The following is a 25,073-nucleotide window of genomic DNA, read 5'->3' as shown; positions in this document are numbered from 1 at the left end:
TTCGAGTGGCGAAATGGCACTTCTTGAGATTCAGTTGCAGCCCCGCGGCAGAAATACACGCGAGGACTTTCTTGAGGCGGATTAAATGGGTTGCGAAATCAGTTGAAAAGACGACAATGTCATTTAAATAACAAAGGCAAACGTTTCATTTGAGGCCTCGAAGAATAGAGTCCATCATCCGCTCGAAAGTAGCTGGCGCGTTGCAGAGGCCGAAGGGCATGACTGTGAATTCGTAAAGCCCATCGGGCGTGATGAAAGCAGTTTTTTTCATGATTGGCCTCTGCCATTGGTACCTGCCAGTATCCAGAGCGAAGATCTAAAGAAGAGAAAAATACGGCTCCCTGTAGGCAGTCCAAGGCATCGTCAATGCGTGGCAGCGGATAGACATCCTTGCGCGTGATTCGGTTGAGACTCCGGTAGTCCACGCAAAACCTGATGGATCCGTCCTTCTTCTTCACCAACACAACTGGAGAGGCACAGGGACTGCTTGACGGTTCGATTATGCCACGTGTCAGCATGTCGTCAACCTGTTCATTGATGGCACGGCGTTCGGTAGTTGACACACGATATGGACGCTGCCGTATTGGCGTCTCTTGACCGGTATCTATACGGTGAACAACAGATGACGCTCGACCTAAGGAAGGCTGATTGTGGTGAAACGAGGCTCGAAAACGCTGTAGGAGCTTGATCAGCTGTTCCTGCTGCCCAGGCGTGAGGTTACAATCAATGAACTTGCGGAGTACATCCATAGGTTCATTAGCGTCAGTTGCGGGTGTAATGGCACAAGCCGGTAAAAATGGCTTGTCTGGATAGATCGGGTCTTCCAAAATACAATTTAAGGTCTCGAGGCTTCCCAGACACTCGCCGCGTAGCAGGATGTACGGACAAGCAGAAACGTTGCACGCATAAAGCACCGCCGAACCATTGGAAAAGTTGATGACGGAAAACGGGAGGACGATGGTTCGGTGTTGCACACTAGCTATAGTTAGCTGGAACAGGAGCGTCGAGTTAGTGGTAGCAGAGGAAAACACAGGCACTAGGACGGCGGACAACGGCGCAATGCGGACGTCAGCTGCGGCAAACACTTTCGAGGGACTGTGGTGGTCGATATCAAGGCACGGATTCGTCAACGTGAGTTCAGCACGAGCGCAGTCGACGAGGGCCTGATGGGTAGAAAGGAAATCCCATCCTAGTATGACGTCGTAAGATGAACGTGGGAGAACAACAAAGTTGACGGCGTCCAAACATCTTGAATAAGAACGCGTGCTGTACACTGAGCTGTCGGCGCGATGAAATGGGAGGTGGCTGTACGCAGAGCAAGATTCGTAGGCGGCGTTGTAACTTTTCAAATCGCGACACAGTTTTTCACTAATTACAGAAACGACGGCACCTGTGTCGACAAGTGCGCGTACAGCAACACCTTCTACTAGCACATCAATTTCGTTGGTCGGACAAAGAGGAGGTCTTAGAAAGTAGGACCTCCGGAACTTGCCTCCGGAACTGCGGCTGTCAGTTTTCCTCTCGAGCGGGGCTCGTGCGCCGAAGCATCGGGGAGACAGATAGGCGACAGGGTGGTAATGACCGGCGAGAATCGACAGGGCGTGGTGCGGACAATGAGTCGGTGATAGGAGAAGATGGTCGCTGGGGATTCTGGGCAGCCTGGTAATTTGCAGAATTCCCATGGTCTGGAGGCTGGAAGTTGCGACGGCGACAGTAGCGTGCTTTATGTCCCACGAAACCGCATGCGAAACAGATGGGTCGATTATCCAAGGTGCGCCTTGTGTTAACGAAAGAAGGTGCAGGGGGCGAAACGGGATGGGGTGCCGTGTATGTAGGCAGCGTCGTAGGGTAGGAGGACCCGGTGCCCCGGTATGCGCCAGAGACAGGTGGGGCTGGGGGTCTAGCAACGACGGCAGAGTAGGTCAGCGGCGTAGGGACAGATGGTGATGGAGTCAGTGCCTGCGTGACCTGTGTGTCAATGACCTGGCGTAGACGTGGGTCTAACGAGGTCACTGGCTCGGATGCTTCGGCCACAAGAGAACGCTGACGCGCAACTTCTTCACGAATAAATTGTTTGATGTGGGGCAGTAAGACGGTGTGATCAGCAGCGACGTCGTAAACGAGGGCGGAAACTTCAGCCGTATCTTCAGCGGCCCTGCGCGTCGAAACACGCTGCTTACGCAACTCGTCGTACTCCTGACAGAGCTGGACAACATCGGTGACGGTCTGTGGATTCCTAGCGAAGAGCATCTGGAAGGTATCGTCCGTCGTCAACTCCTTTGATGATGTGCTTGATTTTGTCGCGTTCAGTTAGAGATTCATCGACGCGTTTTCAAAGAGACAAGACATCTTCAATGTAACTTGTAAAGGTCTCGTCCCTGCGCTGGACTCGACTACGGAGACGCTGTTCCGCGCGAAGCCGGCGCACGGCGGGACGACCGAAGACCGCGGCGATGGTGGTCTTGAAGGCGGACCAGTTGGTGATTTCGCCTTCGTGGTTCTTGAACCAGAGGCTGGCCACATCAGCGAGGTAAAAGCGCACGTTTGTGAGCTGGTCGCAGGCGTTCCACTTGTTGGAAGCGCTTACGATTGCGTACTCGACGAGCCAGTCCTCGACGTCTAGTTCGTCGTTGCCGCGACAAATTGGTGGGTCGCGTTGCCGAGGCACACCACTACAGTAGACTGTCGTTGGTAAGGCAGCTTGAGAAGGGCCAGGAGCAGTCATGGTGAACGGTGAGGGTAGCGTCCGATTGCGAACTTCCAGGTTGATGGGAACCCCGGCTCCTCAACCACTTAAAATAGAGGTGTTGTACGTCGAAAAAGGTTCAGACGCAGCTTGGCATGAGCTTTATCAGGCAGGTCTGGCTAATGGCGAGCGGCGTGCGCGAGCTACTACTGCAGCCACCGATCATCCTCGTCTTCTTCATTACCAGCAGAGCGTCTGTTATTCAGATTCATTACAATATATATATATATATATATATATATATATATATATATATATATATATATATATATATATATATATATATATATATATATATATATATATATAGAAGAATAACTTCGATTGCCGCAAGGTTACAAATATGAAAGTAGAAGCGCTTTCACATAACAACTGTTTATTGTGCCGACGTTTCGACGGGGTTCCCGTCGAAACGTCGGCACAATAAACAGTTGTTATGTGAAAGCGCATCTACTTTCATATATATATATATATATATATATATATATATATATATATATATATGTGTGTGTGTGTGTGTGTGTGTGTGTGTGTGTGTGTGTGTGTGTGTGTGTGTGTGTGTGTGTGGGTGTACGCGCACACTAGCGGGAAGCATACCCCGGTGGCGTTTCGCCCGTCGGCGTGATCACGCGGTAAGCAGAAAATAAAGGAGGCTATGGCCGACGTGAGGGCTGGGCTCGAGTGGTGGAGAGGGTGAAGTGAGAAAGATGAGACGCGGCGTGAGGCGACACGATAGGGAAAGAGTGATGTCACGCGCATGCACTGCGAGGGAAGGCGTGGCCTACTTGGCGCCGCCCCAGTGCGGAGGGACAATGTTACACAGGCCAAAGAGCTGCTTCGCATCTAAAACACATAGGTGGGGCTGATTCTATATTTTTAATGCTCGTTGACACTAGTATTCTTAACAGCTTATAGTTTTCGAAAATTATTCTCGTCTTTTCGCAACCTAAAGTTATTAAAAATTATCCGAATTAAACAGCTGTGACCAGAATGTTTTTGAACATGGTGATACTAAACCTCTCTTACCGAGAGCTTTATCTTTCCCGCTGCAAGTTTTGCGAGGCCAGGGCAATCCAGGAACACACATTATGAGAGTGTGACAAAGGTGAATTCCAGACGGGAATGCAGCCTCGAACCGGACGCTCTGAGAAAGTGCACTGCTCAGCCATGCCCTCGATGACCAACTGTAGTCCATTGAGCGTGCCGAGGTAGCCGCCAGAGCTCAAGGGCTTGGGGCTGACACCTAGGCGGCGATAATTGCGCAAAACCTTGTCTAAGTCATCGGACCTTTAGGAGCGAAGCGCCTCTTTATCTAACCTTGTCCAGCGTAAGGCGTAACCAGCAGTATCTCCCGAACAGTTTAATAAATGGCGCTGTCATATAGATGCACATACAAGCAGCAATTGAGTGAGGATATTCTAGATGGTGCTGTACCACTACTCTTCGGTTCGCTGTTGCTCAGGCTGTGCCTGAGTACACGGGGAACGGTTGGCTCTCTCTCCTGGATCGTCACCGTACGTGTCGGATCGATGGTGGGGCATGTACAAAGGGTAGCGGTGGGCGCGGAGTGCCGTGGCAGCTCGTGTTCGTCGTCACACACACACACACGTGCGCGGACGGATCGATGTACAGAGAGACAGACGGTCGCACGGACGGCTAGGCAGATGGAAGCGCGGACGGATGTACGAACGGGTGCACGGAAGATTGCGTGGACGGACGAACGCACGAACGGGTGCACTACGGACGCATTGACGGATGGACGGATGGACGCACACTCACCGACGGACGCTTCGCTCCCCTCAACACAATTCACTCCGTGGACATGGTGTGAATTAAAAAAAAAGTTGCTTATATCTCTCCGAACTGAATCCGACAGAAGGAAACATCTTCAATAATAGTGTTTTATCAACAGGAATAATGTGCTCCACAGTGGCTCAATACTGCTTAGAACTTAACGCTCCTACGCTAACTTACGTTAAATGGCATTCGTAAAATTCTTACTAAGTTCACCTTTTGAAGGCAGAGGTCAGCTACAATAAAACTACCTGACGTCACCTCTCACACTTTTTGGATAACTTGAAATGGTCACATAATCCAGTGTCCAACAAAGGCCCGCTACCTTTCAAGAGCGGACACAGTAAACTGTGAAATGTGGTAACCTGAACGCCTAGCTACCCTTCCGGCGCAAAGAAATCTTCGCGCACAACTTCATCAAGTTTGGTTCGTCCGGTCGAGCGTCCTCTGTATACCAGCTACCCGCAACAAATAATTCGCAGCTCAACCGAAACCGTATTTCAAAAGCTAAAATCACCAGATAATAAGAACAACGCTGGGTATATCAAAAGAACGCCCCTTCATGCCATATTTGAAGAGTCTTATCTCACGACATTGCAGTGACCGTATTACTCTGTTCGAACATGGTCAGAAACACTTCCGAGTGGTAGTTGAGGCTCCTGAGAATGCGTGAGCCGAACACTGTGGCGCGTAACGAGACCTGGAATTACCACACTGTCAGCGACAAATTATGCCATATAAATCAATGACCACGCCGTAATCCCGAAGTCCACAGCCATTGGCCGATGCGAGCGTCATGAGCTGCGCAGTTACCACGACCGTCAAGGGATGCCGCCTCGTGCCTGCGCCCCTCGCTCTTGTGATGGCATTGAAAGCAAGCCGGAAGTTCGAAGGAAAAAAGAAGAAAATGGTCATGGTCATGACGCGTGCTGGCGAATGGGCGTACTTCTAGCATAGTTTTTATCCCACCTGCGTAGCTATCACCACGCTCACTGGTACGAACTAAGGGAGAAAGCGCTTGAAACGTGTGCTAAATACTCGTAACTGCGCTCCTTCTTTATTACAAGTCCTGGCGGTAGTCGATTCGTGAGTCAATCTCATTCAATAAAACCATTGGATGATTACTTTGAAATGTATTGCATTACCCCTTTGAGGAGCGAAAGAGTAATTCATGTAAGAATCATAGCTGCATACCTATTCTGGTGGCAGGTCTTACTTAGGCCCACCCGAGCATGCGCAGAAGCTTCATTGTTTCTTGGGCACCAGGCCGGGTGGTATCTTATTGCGTTGCAAGAGTTGCCGTTTCCGCTGTGACACCCGTTTGTACAGGGATTTCGCCTACGTTACAGTATACTTGTTAGCGGCACACGTGCCATCAAAGAGTAGGAATTTGCGACGCAGAACACATTTTATTCGATTCCACGTTTGGGCAACCCCACTTTGAGTACGGGCTCGGCCCTCCCCGGACCCGATCCGTTGTTCGGCAGGAATTGGCCAAGCAGTTGAAATTTATTGTCAGGTTCGAGCCGGGCTCGGGTCTCAGTTTAAGCAATCGGGTGAGGCCTGACTGAGTGCCGGGCCTGGGCCGAGAATTAAGGACCATGCAGGGCTCTAAACTACACATGTAACACCCTTTTGGTGAGGCCGCTGTTACATAGGCCAAACATGCTAATTGCTCAATGAGTGAGCATAGAAATTAAAAGCCGAACCGTTCCCTATAACATCAGTACAGGTAGTTATCTCGCGTTGTATCGCAACAAAAGGAAAGCTGCTTACGTTACAAAATTATTTTTGAAGGCTAACATTAAAACCTAAAGAGAACTGACTGAGGCGAAAAGCGGGAATAACTGTCCATGCTCTCCTCCTATGTATTTAGGAAGCAAATAAACAAAATTGTAAATGGGCACGTTAGCACCCTCCTGCACACCAAATGCACATGTGGCCTCGCTGGCTTCTCAATTCATATCATTGTGATTGCTGCATGTGTTGACGTTTGGTCATTTGAAGAACCTGCTGGAACCCCACGCTTGGTGTTTGTGTACTTGTTTTGGGGTTTCTTTTTCGCTTTTTTGAGCAGTTATAAACTTGCCGATTCCACAAATCACCTAGCCCAGCAATGTGCTTTGCTCAGAAATATTCTTTATTTTTCTTTTCTCCTGCAGGGCTATTCACGGTACTGTGCGCAGACCTCCGTGTTTGGCCAGGAAGTGCAGCAGCAACTGCTTAGACAGAGATTCTTCGTGGTGAGAAACGTTTAGATTTCGCGATTTCTTAATACGGGCACGCAATTAGTTTATTAGAGCATAGTGAAAATGACCGCTCGCAGACAGTCAGCTTGAAAGGCAAACTTTAGAGCAGATGAAGAGGACGTCACAGAAATGCAATAATGGCTTCTACCACGTGCTGAAAGGAAACATTGCTGGAGTTGTTGAATTTGACAGGTCGTTGTAGACAGCTCCGCTAACAAAGCCAGGGGAACGGTGGGAAGAGAGAGAGAAGCTCCCATTGCAGCTAGCAGATGATGCCGTTAGTGGGTCCAATGTGTGCTTCAGAGAAACGCACTAGTCAATCGTGAATGACTATTTCAAAAAGAACAGGGTTCGTGTGCAGGGTTCAGTTTTTTCACTATACGAGCGTTCGCGAGTAATATTTCTAACCAATTTTTCAGAGGGATGAGCCCCTGTTATGTAGTCTTCTGCGTGCGTTTTATGTTCAAGTATGCAACGTATGTGCAGTCTGCTTGACACTTGGGAGAAATCTCGTAGCCCGTGGCATCGAGATGCGGCCATGATGCGGCCAGTGTGGCAGGCATGCGCGGCCAGCAGCTTGTGCGTGCGCAGACGTTTGAGGAACGTAGTGCAACGCGAGTGAACCCCGACCCTGAACATGTACAGTAAAACATCGATGATATGTTCACGGTTCGTACGCATTTCGGAAGTCGGATTTTTTCTTTGTCCCCGGCCGAGGCCCATTGGCCCGCAGGTTAATCCATGAAGTGTGGTTGTTTCAAACTCATTTTCAACCCGTGACGCTTGATGCGAACGTATACGCGACCGCGCATGTAGAAAACAGGGGCAGCCCGCACTGTCGCGACAAGTATTTGCGTGGGCAGGAACCCTGCGTGCCGCCCCGTACCGCCAGCTCATCAGAATAAATCACTAGCGATGTGATTGATTGATTGATTGATATGTGGGGTTTAACGTCCCAAAACCACTGATCATTATGAGAGACGCCGTAGTTGAGGGCTCCGGAAATTTCGACCACCTGGGGTTCTTTAACGTGCACCCAAATCTGAGCACACGAGTCTACAACATTTCCGCCTCCATCGGAAATGCAGCCGCCGCAGCCTGGATTCGAGCCCGCGACCTGCGGGTCAGCAGCCGAGTTCCTTATCCACTAGACCACCGCGGCAGGGCCACTAGCGATGTGTCATAGAGTCCAAGATTGTGCGCATGTATCTCGGAGAGCCTTAATGCACCTTCGTGTGCTTTTTTCGTTTAGATTACAGATGACGTTAGTGCACGTCGCCGCCTTTTCTCTCTCTCTCTCTTCGTTTTTAGCTTGCAGACGCGTGCTATCGTCGTATACTGTTTTTACACGTGCCTTCTAAGACAATGCAAGCTATGTCCCCGTCCATAAAATATCCTAAAAAGTGCACAAGAACCGAATGAAAAAAGAAAAAAAAACGCTAGGCATGCATGCGTGCAACGCGAGGCCCAATCACAATGAAAACTGGGAGAGCTTAAACTCTCTTAAGGTAACTGCTACAAGCATACTCGCAAGGCACCACAACGCCATACATTATCATAATATTTGTGTGGTTGGGAGGCATACATTCTGCAGTTCTTCTAAGAAGCGTGGTACCCGCCACACACTTGCAAAATATTTTGTGCAATCTTTGAATACTGTGGCCGCCGACGATTAATAATGACGCCCGAGTGTTTTGTAATGGGTTGCAGCATTAGACTCACTCGTTACGCAATTCCTATTGTGTGATGCATGGTTGTCCCTTCACTGTTATTAAACGCTTTATTTGGCACATTAGTGCGCTGTCTTTCCCGACATAAAGCCTGCCTAGGGTCAGTTTGCAACGGCGTTTTCAGTTCCGGCGTAGCTCAGGGGTGGACTACTGGGCTGGCATGCATGGGACCCTGGTGCGAATGCCATTTCGTTCATTCTGTTTTCGGTGGTTTTTATGTGCTTAGTTTATTCTTAGTTCATGTGATAGTGGCTACGAACTCTGGCGGTGGCGGCGGCGGACAACTACGGCACGAGATACAACCCTTGATGTGATCCCATAACTCCCTCTCTGTATTTCGTGCCGACCGGTTGTGCCCCCGCGATCTCCGACGACAGCGCAGCTCTGGCCAACTGGGCTCGCCATACGCCATCTCCTCACGCCGACAAGAGCTCTCGCCGATTGATTTGATGATTGATTGATATGTGGGGTTTAACGTCCCGAAACTACCATATGATTATGAGAGACGCCGTAGTGGAGGGCTCCGGAAATTTCGACCACCTGGGGTTCATTAACGTGCACCCAAATCTGAACACACGGACCTACAACATTTCCGCCTCCATCGGAAATGCAGCTGCCGCAGCCGGGATCCGAACCCAGCTCTCGCCGAGTAGTGCCCCGTCCGGGGACTCCTGCGACCGTGTCCATCTTTCCTATCTCCTCTTTACTTCCGTCGTTTTATGTCGTTCGCTGTCCCTGCGCCTCGCTCACTCCTTCCTCTTTCTATCTATCTCTTTACCTTGTAATCCTATCCTTTGAATCCCTCCTTTACCCCCCCCCCCCCTCGTGAGCTACTGTTGAGGTGTCCTCCCCCTGAGAGACAGTTACGGGGCTCACTTTTCTCTTATGTTCATTCAAAATCACTCACACCTAACAGCTTTCGCTGTAAAAGTGGTTTAGGGGAAGCAGCTAGGCGGGCCGACGCAGCAGTCCTTATGTCAAGATGCACTATTGTTAACGGCGCGCACGCCTTCCAACTCTCCGATTGTGCGGGCATGGCCGTAAATCTTCCGAATAACATCCCTGACACCCACCGAGATAAGGAAATCGACAAACGACAGTGGTTGTAAAATTTGGGTACCTCCATCTAACGCGTGGTGCTTAAGTCACTTTTGCGTACTAAAATTAGAACAAAAAGCGTACCAAGATTAGGGGACTACTAGCTGTTGCACGCCACGAGACATCTAGTTAATTAATTACACACGCGCACGATCCGTATATAGATAATCCAGACATGGTCCAAAAACTTCACTAGCAATCATTTAGAGCTCTTTCTGACATGGCACTGGCTCTGAGACACAATGAATGAAACCATGCTCCAGCTTTTATTTGTTGCGTCATAAATTCCTGCATTTTTTGGTAGTACAAATATTTTTAGTAACTCCGCGAAATTCGTATCACCATCGTTTTGCTGTAATCACTCCAAGTGCTTAGAGAATAACTACCAGCATTTGTACACGAGATGCTGCGTGATTTCAGTCCGAAATGTTCTGGCACTAATCTGCCTATAAAGGTCGAGGGCCTGATGAAGTCTGCATTGGTCGAGATGAAACACTGCTTGAAACAGTGGTGTGCTCTAAGGTGCAGGATATTTATTGGAGTTCAAACACGCACGCGGAAGCCTTAGCCAGAATGACTAATTCTGAACACGGTTTGCGTGAGAGAGCCTAGACGTCAGTTATTATTTTTCACCTTGGTTGACGTCAATCAATGTTTTAGTGTATCTGAAAACTGTACTTCTATGCTATGGGTCTCCACCAGGCAGACCGAAGCCACTACTATAGCACTGGTGTTACGTCAGCCACGCAAGCGTAATATAAAAACTTTGGTCCATATTTGCAAAATGTGCGCACACCAGCATAGTTCGTAGGTACAAATATCGTCTGACCTCGGGCAATAAGGTGCCGTTGATGCCGCTGGACTTGTGGACGGAGAGTATACACCACTACGCGGCATGCTTCTTTTGTTCACGTATCGTTTATCTTCCGTGACTTTTCCTTTTTGAACTTAATTCCACAATTTAAGAACATTAGTGTATATATAGATACGTAGCAGGGCTTTTTTCGCCGAGCAGAATTGCTTTATTGTGTGAAGAGGTTTATTAGCCGTTAAAGGCAGCGACGAGACAGCGTGATGAACCGTCCAGCGATCGGCACAGCAACGAACCGAAGCACGAGCCGAGAGAGCCAGGCGTTGGCGATGCTGCTCGCTGCAGGCACATCTTCTTCTTCACAATCGCCCCCGCTGAAAAAGGAGCCATCCTGGCGACTTAAGAAGTTTCAGGCAAAGGCTCATGGTACGGTTTCAGTCGGGAAACATGGACGATGTCACGTGCACGCCGGCGCATGTCGTCCGATCGGGAAACTGGTTCAATTAGGAAATTAACCGGAGAGGTTTTCTCCAAAACGGTGTAAGGCCCCTCGTACCGGGGGACAAGTTTCGAGGAGAGTCCCGGTGTTTGGTATGGGATGGCAAGCCACACAAGAGACCCTGGGGCGTAGCTGGGATCCGGAAGAGAGGTGCTACGGGTTTCTTTCTGGCGTTGTTGCTCTTCCGACGTGAACGTACGGGCGAGCTGGCGGCACTCTTCGGCTTGTCTAGCAGCATCGGAGATAGGTGGACACTCGGAAGCATCAGGACGGTAGGGAAGTAGGGTATCGATTGTATGGGAAGGCTCACGTCCGTAAAGAAGAAAGAAAGGTGAGAATCCCGTGGTGGTTTGTACTGCGGTGTTATATGCGAACGTGACGTATGGGAGAACACGGTCCCAGTTGCTATGATCAGATGCCACGTACATTGAGAGCATATCACCTAGCGTGCGGTTGAACCGTTCCGTTAGTCCGTTAGTCTGCGGGTGGTATGCTGTCGTTTTCCGATGAATGACGTGGCATTCCGAAAGCAGAGTTTCGACGACCTCGGAAAGGAAAGCGCGGCCTCTGTCACTAAGGAGCTCTCGAGGTGCACCATGTCGAAGGATAAAGCGTTGCAAAATGAAAGAGGCGACATCCTGAGCTGTAGCGCTCGGCAAAGCGGCTGTTTCGGCGTAGCGTGTCAGGTGGTCAACCGCCACTATAATCCACCGATTACCATCTGGTGTCAATGGAAGGGGACCGTAGAGGTCAACGCCGACGCGATCAAATGGCTTGGCAGGGCATGGAAGTGGCTGCAATGCGCCAGTCGCACGTGGCAGTGTTGATTTACGTCGCTGGCAGTCAGGACAGCACTGCACGAATTTACGTACAAAATTGTACATGCCACGCCAGTAATAGCGATGGCGAAGGCGTTCATATGTTTTGAACACTCCGGCGTGGCCACATTGTGGATCGTCGTGAAGGGAGGCGCATACTTGCGATCGTAAAGTGCGTGGAATGACCAGCAACCACCGGCGGCCATCGGGAGCGTAGTTGCGTCGATGAAGAAGTTGATCGCGGATGGCGAAATGGAAAGCTTGACGTCGGAGGGATCGAGATACTGGAAGGTTGGGCGTGCCAGATAAATATTCGATAAGAGAGGCGATCCACGGGTCACGACGTTGTTCGGTGGCAATCGAGTCGAGATTTAGCGATGACAAGGTCTGGAGGCAAGTGTTTCCGCACGTCTGATCTGGTGGTAAAGGTGAGCGGGACAGGGCATCAGCGTCAGAGTGTTTGCGTCCGCAGCGGTATACGACGCGAATGTCGTACTCCTGGATGCGGAGTGCCCATCGCGCAAGGCGGCCAGAAGGGTCTTTCAACGTGGAGAGCCAGCAAAGCGCGTGGTGATCAGTTACTAGATCGAACGGGCGGCCGTATAAGTACGGCCGGAACTTTCCAAGCGCCCACACCAGAGCCAAACACTCTTTTTCTGTCACGCTGTAATTAGTTTCGGCTTTCGTCAGAGTGCGGCTAGCGTAGGCTACAACGTATTCTGAATAGCCGGGCTTTCGTTGAGCGAGAACCGCGCCTAGCCCGACGCCGCTGGCGTCGGTGTGCACTTCGGTAGGAGCCGTCGGGTCGAAGTGGCGAAGAATAGGTGGGGAAGTGAGCAGACGGCGCAGAGTAGTGAAGGCAACGTCACACGCAGGGGACCAGGAGGTGAGGTTCACGTCACCGCGAAGAAGCTGGGTTAACGGTGACATGATAGATGCAAAATTTCGAACAAAGCGCCGGAAATAGGAGCATAGGCCTACAAAACTGCGAAGTTCTTTCATGGTCGTCGGCTTGGGAAATTCTGCGACTGCTCGAAGTTTTGCTGGGTCTGGTAATACGCCGTGCTTGGACACGATGTGGCCTAGGATGACGAGCTCGCGTGCAGCGAAGCGGCATTTTTTCAGGTTAAGCTGCAGACCAGCGTTGGTCAGACAACTCAAAACGTGCCTGAGGCGAAGGAGGTGCGTAGGAAAGTCGTGGGAGAAAACCACGACATCGTCGAGGTAACAGAGGCACATATTCCATTTGAGGCCACGTAGCGTATTATCCATAAGACGCTCAAACGTGGCAGGCGCGTTACAAAGCCCAAAGGGCATGACGTTAAATTCATATAGTCCGTCTGGTGTAATAAATGCCGTTTTTTGGCGATCGGCTTCTGCCATTGGGACCTGCCAGTAGCCAGACCGCAAATCTAGCGACGAGAAAAATTCCGCTCCGTGAAGGGTGTCAATGGCGTCATCAATGCGCGGCAAAGGATAGACGTCCTTGCGGGTTATCTTATTCAAACGACGATAGTCCACGCAAAATCGGATAGATCCGTCTTTCTTACGCACCAGGACGACGGGAGATGCCCAGGGACTGTGGGATGGTCGAATGACGTCTCTACGAAGCATATCTTCAACTTGATCGTTGATGACGCGGCGCTCTTCAGCGGAGACACGGTATGGTCTTTGACGCAGTGGCTGGTGTAGGCCGGTGTCAACATAATGTTTGACTTGTGATGTGCGGCCCAGTTGAGGTTGCGACACATCGAACGAACTCCTGAACTCACGCAGAAGATTCAGCAGGTCGGCATGTTCGGTGGGAGTGAGAGTGTCGGCGATGGCGCTGGAAAATGTATCATCGGACGACTCCCCGAGTGCCGACAGTGCTTTGGGGTGGTCGCAGTAGTCGTCCGGGACATCAAACAAAAACGAAGGGTCGAGATCCTGCACGCGGCCGAGACATTCCCCCGCAAGCAATGTGACAGGTGTGGAAAGCGGATTGCTTACGAACATGTTGCTTCTTCCGGCGGCAAGATCAATTGTTGCGAACGGCAGCGGCAAAGCTCGACGACATTTGAAGATATCGGAAGGCATAAAAAGAACTGTAGCGTCAGTGTAGGCGTTGCATGAAACGGGAACAAGGGCGAAATTTCCAGGCGGAATATCGGTATCTTCATGAACCAGCAACTTCGGCGGCTGATGAGGAGCGTCCAGTAATGGGACATCACACAAGGGTGAAAACTCAACTTCGGCGCGTGCGCAGTCTATGACGGCATTATGGCGGGATAGGAAGTCCCACCCGAGGATGACGTCATGCGAACAGACAGGAAGAACAATAAACTCCACGATGTAAAGAATGCCTTCGATGGAGACTCTTGCAGTGCAAGCTGCGAGAGGCGTTACTTGCTGTGCGCTTGCGGTGTGAAGCGACAGTCCCGAAAGCGGCGTCGTTACTTTGCGTAATAAACGGCAGAGATTAGCGGCAATAACAGAAACAGCGGCGCCAGTGTCGACAAGGGCGAAAGTACAATAACCTTCAATAGTTACTGCGACCACGTTAGCAGGAGAGGAGCGAGGGCTTAGACAGTTCGAAAACGGCGCAGTTCTTGCCTCTTGAACTGCGTTGCTTAGTTTTCCTGGTCAGAAGGTCTGGGCCGGCGAGGCATTGGGGAGGGTGATCGCCGACGAGGAGAGGGTGTGCGCGACGTCACGAAGTCGGGGTCGTTAGGAGGGGCATAGCGAGGTGACGACACCGGCCCGTATTGCGCGAAGGGTTGGCTGCCGGGTTGCGACGATCGGACATAGTCGCCGAACGTCTGAGGTCGACGGCGGCAGTAGCGGGCAACGTGTCCGGGAGTAAAGCAGGCGTAGCATATCGGTCTGTTATCACGCGTCCTCCAAGAATTGGCTACTGGTGGGGCCGCCCAAGGTGCAGTATAAGCAGCCGGGTGTGCGGGCTGTGAGCGCGAGGTATAGGGTGGTTGCGGAAGCCTACGCACAGCGTCTGCATATGTGAACGGCGCTGCTACAGGCTGTATCACTTGCGAGCAGGCGACAGGAGGAGCCACAGGCTGCGCTGCATACGTTAGGGGCGCGGCCACAGGCTGCACCGCTGGCGGATAGGCGACAGGAGGGCCTACCAGCTGCGCGGCACGCTGGCAGTGGGCAAGGCTGGATAGAGGCGGCTCGTGGTGCGCAACAGGAACAGCTTGGGCAACCTCTTCCGAAATAGCAGTGCGAAGCGGGGCAGGTAGACGGGTGGTGGTCTCGTGAGTGAAGGGCACTAGGGAAAGTTGGCGGGCGACTTCCTCACGGACGAAGGCTCGAACTTGCTGAAGCAGCGGTGAATTGTCGGGCAGGGTGTCAAAACTGCACAGTGACTGACCACCATGCTGAGGCTGCCGAGTCAGAGTGCGTTGCTTGTTCAACTCGTCGTAGCTCTGACACAAGCTGACGACTTCGGAAACTGTGCTCGGATTCCTTGCCAAGAGCATTTGAAATGCGCCGTCGTCGATGCCCTTCAGGATGTTTTTGACCTTGTCAGATTCGGGCATGGTGTCATTCACACGTCGGCAAAGGTCGACGACGTCCTCAATGTAGCTGGTAAAGGTCTCGCCAGTTTGCTGAGAGCGGACGCGCAAGCGCTGTTCTGCCCTCTGCTTGCGGACAGCCGGCCGACCGAACACTTCAGCACATGACGTCTTGAAGACGCTCCATGTGGGGATGTTGTGTTTGTGGTTATTAAACCACAATTCGGCGACGCCAGTGAGATAAAATATCACGTGGCCCAGCTTGTCGGCTTCGTCCCACTTATTGTTGGCGCTCACCAGTTCGTAGTGCTCGAGCCAGTCTTCTACGTCGGTCCCATCCTCACCGCTGAAGACCTTCGGCTCCCGTAGCCTGGGATGGCCAGGGCAGTTGAACTGGAGCGAAGGCGTCGATGTAGTGGCGTTGGTAGTCATGACAGGTGGTAGCGTGCGGCTTCGCAGCTCCAGGGTGTAGCAACGGGGATTAACAGCACCTTCCACCAAATGTGAAGAGGTTTATTAGCCGTTAAAGGCAGCGACGAGACAGCGTGATGAACCGTCCAGCGATCGGCACAGCAACGAACCGAAGCACGAGCCGAGAGAGCCAGGCGTTGGCGATGCTGCTCGCTGCAGGCACATCTTCTTCTTCACAATTGCTTCGAATGCCTATAAAAAACACTCAATCCATACAGGAAAACATGAATTGGAATGATAAAATTTTCTATGCTGTTGAGTTCATTGTAATTCTCAGCGTTAATTTTTGAATTATATGAGCAGGTCGGAGCCGGGGCCATTGGGTGTGAACTTCTCAAAAACATAGCCATGATGGGCGTCGGGGCATTCGACGGTTGCGTCTACGTCACGGACTCGGACAAGGTGCAGAGGTCCAACCTCAACAGGCAGTTCCTCTTTCGGGCCGAGGACGTCGGGGTGAGTTGTCCACCACCATTACATTCAATTGCATGTGGACCGCGCACGTACTGCTCAACATTGTATACATATGACGAAGGATAGAGAGATATGGAATAAGAATTCTTCGAACATTAAGTGAACTTATTCGGTTAAGGGGTAAAGCCTTCCTAGCCCAGCAAGCTATGCGCCCTAGGTACGTTCTAAGCACAGTGCACTAAGCATTCGCATTTTTCCATGCCAAGATACTGCAGCGGTTTCTCTCTGTGTTATTCACATAGGTCGGGTGTCCTGATGTACTTATGTGATTCACTTATTTTCAACACTGGTCCGTATGTTGGAAATGGTGGTGAGCACGTCGCCGAAATGCCACTCCTCTCCCTTTATAGCGTGACGATTTCAAACACTTCAGCGCCTATCTCGGTTCACTCGGGGGATCTGGTTATACTCGTACAAACACGTTAGTCTTGCTATTGAGACGTGAACCCGCGAACGTATCATCTGTACAGAACGTATATTGTTGAAAGCAGTCATTATATAAAAAAAGGTAAATCTCACGTACCGTGCCAATCGACGTTATGCAAAGATGTGGGTGAATGTCTTTTATATTTTTTACTGGGATAAACATTATGAAGGGGCCTTAAATATTTATACTGATCCACGCACATGCATGCGTTAAACAGCTGCGTAAGTTTTATATTACCAGTTGAATACAGTTGCGTAACAATGTCATCTGGAACATTGATATTAGCAACACCAGAAGTGGTAAGATAATATGAAGCACTGGTGCTCGAGAAGATGGTAGCCCTGGACACTGCTACATAAATCAAATTAAGCAGATGACACCTATCTACAATTGACGTTAACCCGACATGATGGCTGTATCATAGGAGTACATATGTAATGTTTATAAAATTGGTTAGCCAGAACCGACACCACAATTGACGTTACACGATTATTAGGGTCTGTTTGCAAAGTATATCCGAGACCTAGGGTGGCTCTTTGGTAGAATATTTCATTGCCACGCAGAATGCCTGGGTTCGATTCCTGCTGAGGCACTGACATCTACTGGTTGCATTCATCCAGTCAGCGCGGCCCATGGGAGCTTTTTCTTAACGCTTAAGCGTTAAAGTTACACATATGTTGTCCCGCCGTTCCTGGGTAGATATAAAGCATCAATCACCTATGGCAAATACACGCCTACCGTCCGTTGGTATGGGACACTGTCTGGCGACCACTGTTTGGTGACGCACACGACGGTATTGCGATATGTATTGATTGATATCTGGGGTTTAACGTCCCAAAACCACCACATGATTATGACAGACGCGGTAGTGGAGGGCTACCGGAAATTTCGACCACCTGGGGTTCTTTAACGTGCACCTAATTTTGAGCACACGGGCCTATACTGCACTTTCGCCTCCATTGAAAATGCAGCCGCCGCAGCCGGGATTATTCCCGCGACCTGCGGGTCAGCAGCCGAGTACCTTGGCCACTAAACCACCACGGCGCGGCATTTTTGATGTCTTGACCAGCACGTCATATTCGTCAGGCCATCTTATTCTGCCTACTGATTTTCGTTCGCACCAAGTTAAGGGGGTCATCACGTGAGCACCCAGACGTAGCGGCTAGATAGATAGATAGATAGATAGATAGATAGATAGATAGATAGATAGATAGATAGATAGATAGATAGATAGATAGATAGATAGATAGATAGATAGATAGATAGATAGATAGATAGATAGATAACCAAAAGTGCTTGCAGAACGCAAAAAGAAAATGCTTTGCATAAAAAAAAATCGTTCCGTGCTGCGAGTTCGCGGTGGTCACGTGTTCGAAAACGCATTTCTTATAGCGACCTTCTGCGTGTGAGATGAAGTGCCCTCGCAATTCATACAAACCAGTTGGTGCTGCAGTACAGCTGTTATGTTGAATACCCGATTTCTTTTTTGGCTTTCCTTATACTCCAGCGCCCGAAATCGGTTGCCGCCGCGGAGGCTGCTGTGCGGATCAATCCGGACCTGTGCATTGTGCCTCACGAGCTGAAGATCGGACCAGAAACGGAGAAGATGTACGACGACCGGTTCTTCGAGTGCCTGAACGGCGTGATCCTCGCGCTGGACGAGGTTGAAGGGCGTGAGTATAACCGGTTGATTACTGTGCGAAAACTGCAATGAAGTCGTCCGTTAGTTATAATTGTGTGGTGAGTAATCTGTGTGTACAGTCGGAGCAATCCTGGCAAGAGTGCAGGGTAAGGCAGGGTTTGGATTTAGACATAGTAGCGTTCGAACAGATCCAGTCAAGCGATGGCGGAATTCAACGGTGGTCAAATTCCAAAATATGACAGTATAGCTGTAAAATAGCGACGTTGTTCGAGTTACGCTTAGATAACCACGTTATTTGTTGTGAAGAACAAAAGTAGCTGGAAAGACGACGCACGAAAGATGGAAAGTAGATAAAGACACGCGTTTCTGTTTTTTTTTGTTATTTTTCTAGGACATAACATTTTTTAGTGCTTCTCAAATGAATATCTAGAAACTGGTGTGACTCTGTGCCAACTCAGTAGGTTTCGTAACGCAAATGACAGAGCCTAAATTCAGTAAGTATTTGTTCATCAGCACAATAAGTATCTGGGTCACTGGCGGAAGTTCTGTCTTTCACTCAGCGCAACCAAGTTTAAAAACTGGAAACTCTGTGACTTTGATACAGGCTAGTAAGAAGCGCATCTTGGTTAAAAAGGTGAACGTCTTACTCTTGGCGTCTGTTTTAAACTCACCTGTTCTGCAAGTTCATCGCATGGTAATTTGCTCAATCATAGAAAAATGTTTCTGAGAAGCACACGTGCACGCAACTGTGACATTGCATATGCGAGCTTGTGCATTTCCCGAGAAAGAGCCTCGGGAAACTGCAGCGAGGCCTCCCTGGCAGCCACACTTACTCTTGCTGTCACCTGTGGTCACCCTTAAATTAGGTCGAGTTAACCACTGCAATACTGCCGAACACGAGGAAAAAACACAGCTAAGAACGATGCAAAGATAGGTTCTGCAGGCTGCTTCAGTAATGTACCGACCAGCGCAATTCAGGTTGGGACAGTGCGCTAAGTTCATAAATGTGCTTCGTGTTCATAAATGGACAGCGTCAAGGTCTCTAAGTGCGCTTCGACTGCGCAGCAGCTCCTTGACTAAAGAGCGACAATGAGATCACAGGTGGACGCGCATGGCGCCATTATGTCCAAATTTAAGCCGGAAGTCTTAAATACCTCATCAGACAATAAAATTGACCCTCGACGTGAACCTGAGAGATGAAAAAAGTGATCCTGTGATGACGTCGCCACGTTATGTCCCGAATTGCCCTAAATTGTGACATCGTCGTGACCCGTTTTTCATGTTGCATATGACATCCATAAAACATCTTTGCATGGTCAATGAGTGGGGGTGCAATAGCAAGGGCACAGAAATATTATGTTAGATTCGGAAAGCTTCCCGTACGAGGCGAGGGAGGATCAATATGTATACATTAAGAAGTTTATTTTCGCTTGGAAGTAGTTTTAGGCCAATGTATATCTATACATAAAGAATCTGTAGAATGAATCCCCAATACAGAGGATATATAATCCTATATTATCAAACACCGCAATCACCAATGTCGCCTATATCCGCTATATCACCCTATCACCCGACCACCTATATAAAGGACTCTGTGAGTTGTTATTTAGTTGAGTTACTTAGACCCATCCCATCTTTGTAAGCACAAGTAGGCTCATGTCGACATTATGGGTAAAATTATAGCGACGTCCGCACGTAAATTTCGCCATAAGCGCCGAGGGCTGCAATGTGCGCCAACAAACAAAATTAAGTTGTGAGACGCGACTCGCATCTAACCGCGACGCAGTTCGTCGGCATACCATTTTTTTTCCTCGTTGCTTGACTGAGAACACCACTTGCACCATTGAAAACTCAGCTAAAATCCGCGGTAGGCAGAGCAGAGCGTCTTTTGCCTACCAAGACAGCGCCACCGCATTTTCTTGACGTAAGTTTGGTGGAATTTGTCTATACGAAGCGTATTCCAGTACGAACGTATACCAACCAGCCCCATTCATTGCTTTACCAAACAGCCCGCTTCAGCACGCTACTTAGGGTACTGGTTGCCCAACTGAGTATTTTTTTATTCTCTTCCACAGTCAAGTCACTCTGGATATCAGTTTCTGACAAACTGACGGCGTGTGTAGTTAAAAGGATGCAAAATGTACTCTGCAGGTCGGTACATGGACCGTCGATGCGTGCACTATTGCAAGCCTATGCTCGATTCAGGCACCGAGGGCACCAAGGGCAGCGTCCAGGTGGTCATCCCGTTACTGACCGAGACTTACTCTTGCTCCCAGGACTCAGCAGAGACGTCAGTGCCTGTCTGCACCATCAAGTACTTTCCCACAAAAATAGAGCACACTTTGGAGGTACGCAAGCTTCGATCATCAAGGCAAACTCACTTGACACACTGAATCACTCAAGAAATGATTCTTCGAGAATTGAATAACCTGAGTGTTGCTTAAACTCTTTCTCGTGTTTCTTTACGCCTCGCATTTCCCGTAGATGTACTATAGCTGTACGATAATAGAGAGTTTTAGAAGGAATTGGTCTTCGAGAATTGAATAACCTGAGTATTTCTTAAACGCTTTATCGCGCTTCTTTACGCCTCGCATTTCCCGTAGGCGTACTATAGCAGTACGATAATAGGGAGCTCTAGTTCAGCGTGCGCAACGGCCGTGCCCATGCAACGGGCGAGAGAGAGCAAGACTGCGCATGCGCTGAACCCAAGAGAGATGCGTGCGTTTGCGCGCACACGAGAGACGCACGCTAGATCTCGGCGCTTGCGTTGCGCTCGCTGCGGCCATTGCGTACCTTGCCGATGACTGTCTCGCAAGATCTCGATGGCTGCGAGCGTCGATGACATGGCTGCTGCGAAGAAAGGCCGTGTCCATCGGCTACTGCAGTTCATTTCTTCGCTTACAGATGGCACGGAGCAGCACTCGAATTCAAGGCTGTTCATGCCGAAGCGCACTCCACATTTCGGTTGCTGCGCACGATAAACTAACGCTGTGCGCTACAGCCTCAGCCGCTACGCACCCGACGCGCCGCGCATTGTGTTCTTCAGGCATTGAGCGTGCTAAACAGTCTAGTAATACATGTCCTTTACCGAGAAGTTCACATCAGACACATAAGCACGGAAACTTTAGGAGGTAAACTAATGTTGTTTTATTTCTTGTATATCATGACATAATGCATATCAAGGTCACAAACCTACCTGCTTTCACGGGTAGGCTTCAATCAGTCCATAGGACTGTTTGTTTAGTTGTTGAATATTCAAAACAGCAAAGTCAACATACCAATACGGCGGCACCGAAAACCAACCCACAAATAAGAAAATTAAAGCGCTTACGCGCACAAGGCTAAAGAAAAAAAAACTGTGGCGAAGGGTATTTGGCGAAGGACAACTGTGGCGGATGAGTATTCACGCGGAAGGAAGGACATCTGCTACGAATTAACGAGAGATGAAAATTGAATTGAATATGAAGGGAACTGAAACACGAAATCAATGTTTCGTTTTCTTTCTTTTTTTTTTCCGCAGTGGGCCCGCGATGAGTTCGAGGGTCTCTTCAAGACGAGTGCAGTGAATGCTGTCAAATACATGAGGTGAGTGGAACGCCGTCGGGTCAGCATCGCACAGAGGCAATTCAAAACATATTTATAGAAACCTGTGAACGCCTTCGAATAGTAAATTAAAGGGGTCGTGAAACTGCCGCTTTACAACGACAATGCGACACCATCGGCAGCCACATGCGCTAACTATATCATCAGCCCGAGTGCACCTGCATAGAGGCTTTGCCTATCGAGGAATGGGGAGCTATATATGGCATATCGAGCGCGCTCAAAATTCGCTCATCGGCTTCTGCAATACGCGGTGCGCATCCCACAAGAGGGCCGCTTAATATGACGTCAGATTTCAAGGTAGTGCTGATTGCGTATGGCAAAGACGCTGATGAGTGTCCCGGTTGCACGCACTCGCAAGTACCGAAGAGTTCCGCGTTCCTCAATGGGCAAACCATTACTTATGATGACGTCACCTAGTTAGTGCGTGTGGTGGTGGTGGTGGTAAAAAACATTTATTTCAGAAAAAGTCTACTAGAGAGTGCCGATGGTGTGTGTGGAAGCCGGTGGCTTCGCATTGTCGCTTTGGAGTGAGCGTTTCACAACCCCTTTAAGGAAATGTGGTTGGTATGCAAAATATTTTATTTAGGAATATATAGCGTCTATAATTGAAGCTATCAAGACAGCAAGACGTCTCGCCAGCAAGCACTCAGCTGTTCTATGTCGCAATTATCACGGCCCACTTGATAATTATTTACTTATGATCCTGTGTATACATTTTAATTGTCTTATAGAAATACTCCTCTTTTTTACTAAACACACACGAACACGCACACGCACACACAAACGCGCATGCACGCACGCACACACGCACACACACACACACACACACACAGAGAGAGAGGGAGAAGATTTCAAAATTTTCAAAAACCTGTGGCAGATAAGCATTAACTATGTCCATGGTTCTACAGTGGTGTATAGTGCTTGCTCTAGCTACTTAAACGCATAGTCGACTTACTGGATAGTGCTCACTGGTACCCTTTCCTTTCACTAGGGCACATCGCGTATGACTGGTGAATGGTATCCTGTCGTTTGTCAACGCACAAAATGAAATCTGACATTGGTGCAGATGCACCATCTTTCTGTTTTTTTTTTTTTTGAGACCTAGAGGTTAGGAAAGTAAGCGGCAGCCCTCTACGATTTGAGTGAATCGAAATGTCTCGCGTGCTTTCCTGAAACCATTTGCTCGGTGATCCTTTTCAGTGACGCCCGGTTCCTGTTCGACGCACTGAAGATTCTGCCAGTGGCAAAAAAGGTGAACGTTCCTATTTTAGAATAATGTTTTATTTAACCTTTTGTTAAGTGATGAAGTAGGGTGTACGTTTCTGACAGTTCTGATTTACTTTACTCGCATACTACCAGAACTTATTAGCACCAGTTAATTTCATTTTTAGACCGAATCGTTGCTAAGGTTGTGACGTGAATATGAGTAGTCGATTTAGAGCCCGCGCTGAAGAAGAAAGCTGAAAATAGGGTCGAAGAGGGGCTGGTAGGTCCATGGCTGTTTTTATATCTTGTGCAATGTTCAAGAGCAGGTGCCTTCCTCCTCCCCCCCCCTTAATTGCACCATGACACCATATCTATCTATCTATCTATCTATCTATCTATCTATCTATCTATCTATCTATCTATCTATCTATCTATCTATCTATCTATCTATCTATCTATCTATCTATCTATCTGTCTATCTGTCTGTCTGTCTGTCTGTCTGTCTGTCTGTCTATCTATCTATCTATCTATCTATCTGTCTGTCTGTCTGTCTGTCTGTCTGTCTGTCTGTCTGTCTGTCTATCTGTCTGTCTGTCTGTCTGTCTGTCTGTCTGTCTGTCTGTCTGTCTGTCTGTCTGTCTGTCTGTCTGTCTGTCTGTCTGTCTGTCTGTCTATGTCTGTCTGTCTGTCTGTGTCTGTCTGTCTGTGTCTGTCTGTCTGTCTGTCTGTGTCTGTCTGTCTGTGTCTGTCTGTCTGTCTGTCTGTCTGTCTGTGTCTGTCTGTCTGTGTCTGTCTGTCTGTGTCTGTGTGTCTGTGTCTGTCTGTGTGTCTGTCTGTCTGTCTGTCTGTGTCTGTCTGTCTGTGTCTGTCTGTCTGTGTCTGTCTGTGTCTGTCTGTCTGTGTCTGTCTGTCTGTCTGTCTGTCTGTGTCTGTCTGTCTGTCTGTCTGTCTGTCTGTGTCTGTCTGTGTCTGTCTGTCTGTCTGTCTGTGTCTGTCTGTCTGTCTGTCTGTGTCTGTCTGTCTGTGTCTGTCTGTCTGTCTGTGTCTGTCTGTCTGTGTCTGTCTGTCTGTGTCTGTCTGTCTGTGTCTGTCTGTCTGTCTGTGTCTGTCTGTCTGTGTCTGTCTGTCTGTGTCTGTCTGTGTCTGTCTGTCTGTGTCTGTCTGTGTCTGTCTGTGTCTGTCTGTGTCTGTCTGTGTCTGTCTGTCTGTCTGTGTCTGTCTGTCTGTCTGTCTGTCTGTGTCTGTCTGTCTGTCTGTGTCTGTCTGTCTGTCTGTCTGTGTCTGTCTGTGTCTGTCTGTGTCTGTCTGTCTGTCTGTCTGTGTCTGTCTGTGTCTGTCTGTCTGTCTGTCTGTGTCTGTCTGTGTCTGTCTGTCTGTCTGTCTGTGTCTGTCTGTGTCTGTCTGTCTGTCTGTGTCTGTCTGTCTGTCTGTGTCTGTCTGTCTGTGTCTGTCTGTCTGTCTGTCTGTCTGTGTCTGTCTGTCTGTGTCTGTCTGTCTGTCTGTGTCTGTCTGTCTGTGTCTGTCTGTCTGTCTGTCTGTGTCTGTCTGTCTGTGTCTGTCTGTCTGTCTGTCTGTGTACATATTAGGCAGCAACCGTTTATTCACGAAGTATTACCAGCTGTGAAGCAATGGAATCTATGATAGCAGCTCCACCTCCGTGACTCCGTTGCAGGTTGCCTTGCTGCAAGATATCATGAAGATTCTAGTGGATGAACGGCCTAGAGTATTCGACGATTGTGTTCGAATCGCCAGACTGCGCTTTCAGGAGCAGTACAACACTAACATCAGGAAAATTCTGCAGGTTCATCCCGAGGAACAGGTGAACGTTTGCTTGCAATTGACTTCCAAGTTATACAAGTGATGTCGCCTATGCTTTCCAGGGCTTCGTAACGTGGGGGTTTCGGACAATGATGGCCTCATCGGTCATTGCAATTGTCATTTGTTTTATATGTTGCATACATCATATCTCTTTTATGCAGAATCGACCGCA

At 49.2% G+C, this 25,073-nt stretch overlaps 1 protein-coding gene across 1 annotated transcript in view; it reads left to right on the top strand.

Annotated features, from left to right (window-relative positions):
- The window catches only part of LOC119169676 (ubiquitin-like modifier-activating enzyme 1), a 97,789-nt gene that overhangs the window by 30,626 nt on the left and 42,090 nt on the right, over positions 1-25,073 (top strand). Inside the window, exons 12-18 of the mRNA XM_075885651.1 lie at positions 6,703-6,783; positions 16,035-16,187; positions 18,140-18,305; positions 20,426-20,622; positions 21,795-21,859; positions 23,078-23,129; positions 24,756-24,902. Of these exons, the coding sequence (XP_075741766.1) occupies positions 6,703-6,783; positions 16,035-16,187; positions 18,140-18,305; positions 20,426-20,622; positions 21,795-21,859; positions 23,078-23,129; positions 24,756-24,902 (861 nt within the window). The remainder of the gene's footprint in view (positions 1-6,702; positions 6,784-16,034; positions 16,188-18,139; positions 18,306-20,425; positions 20,623-21,794; positions 21,860-23,077; positions 23,130-24,755; positions 24,903-25,073) is intronic.

Source organism: Rhipicephalus microplus, chromosome 2, assembly GCF_043290135.1.
Source record: "Rhipicephalus microplus isolate Deutch F79 chromosome 2, USDA_Rmic, whole genome shotgun sequence".
Classification (NCBI taxonomy): Eukaryota; Metazoa; Arthropoda; class Arachnida; order Ixodida; family Ixodidae; genus Rhipicephalus; species Rhipicephalus microplus.
Note: the sequence above shows the minus strand (reverse complement) of the source record. Positions and strands in the feature narration are given on the sequence as shown.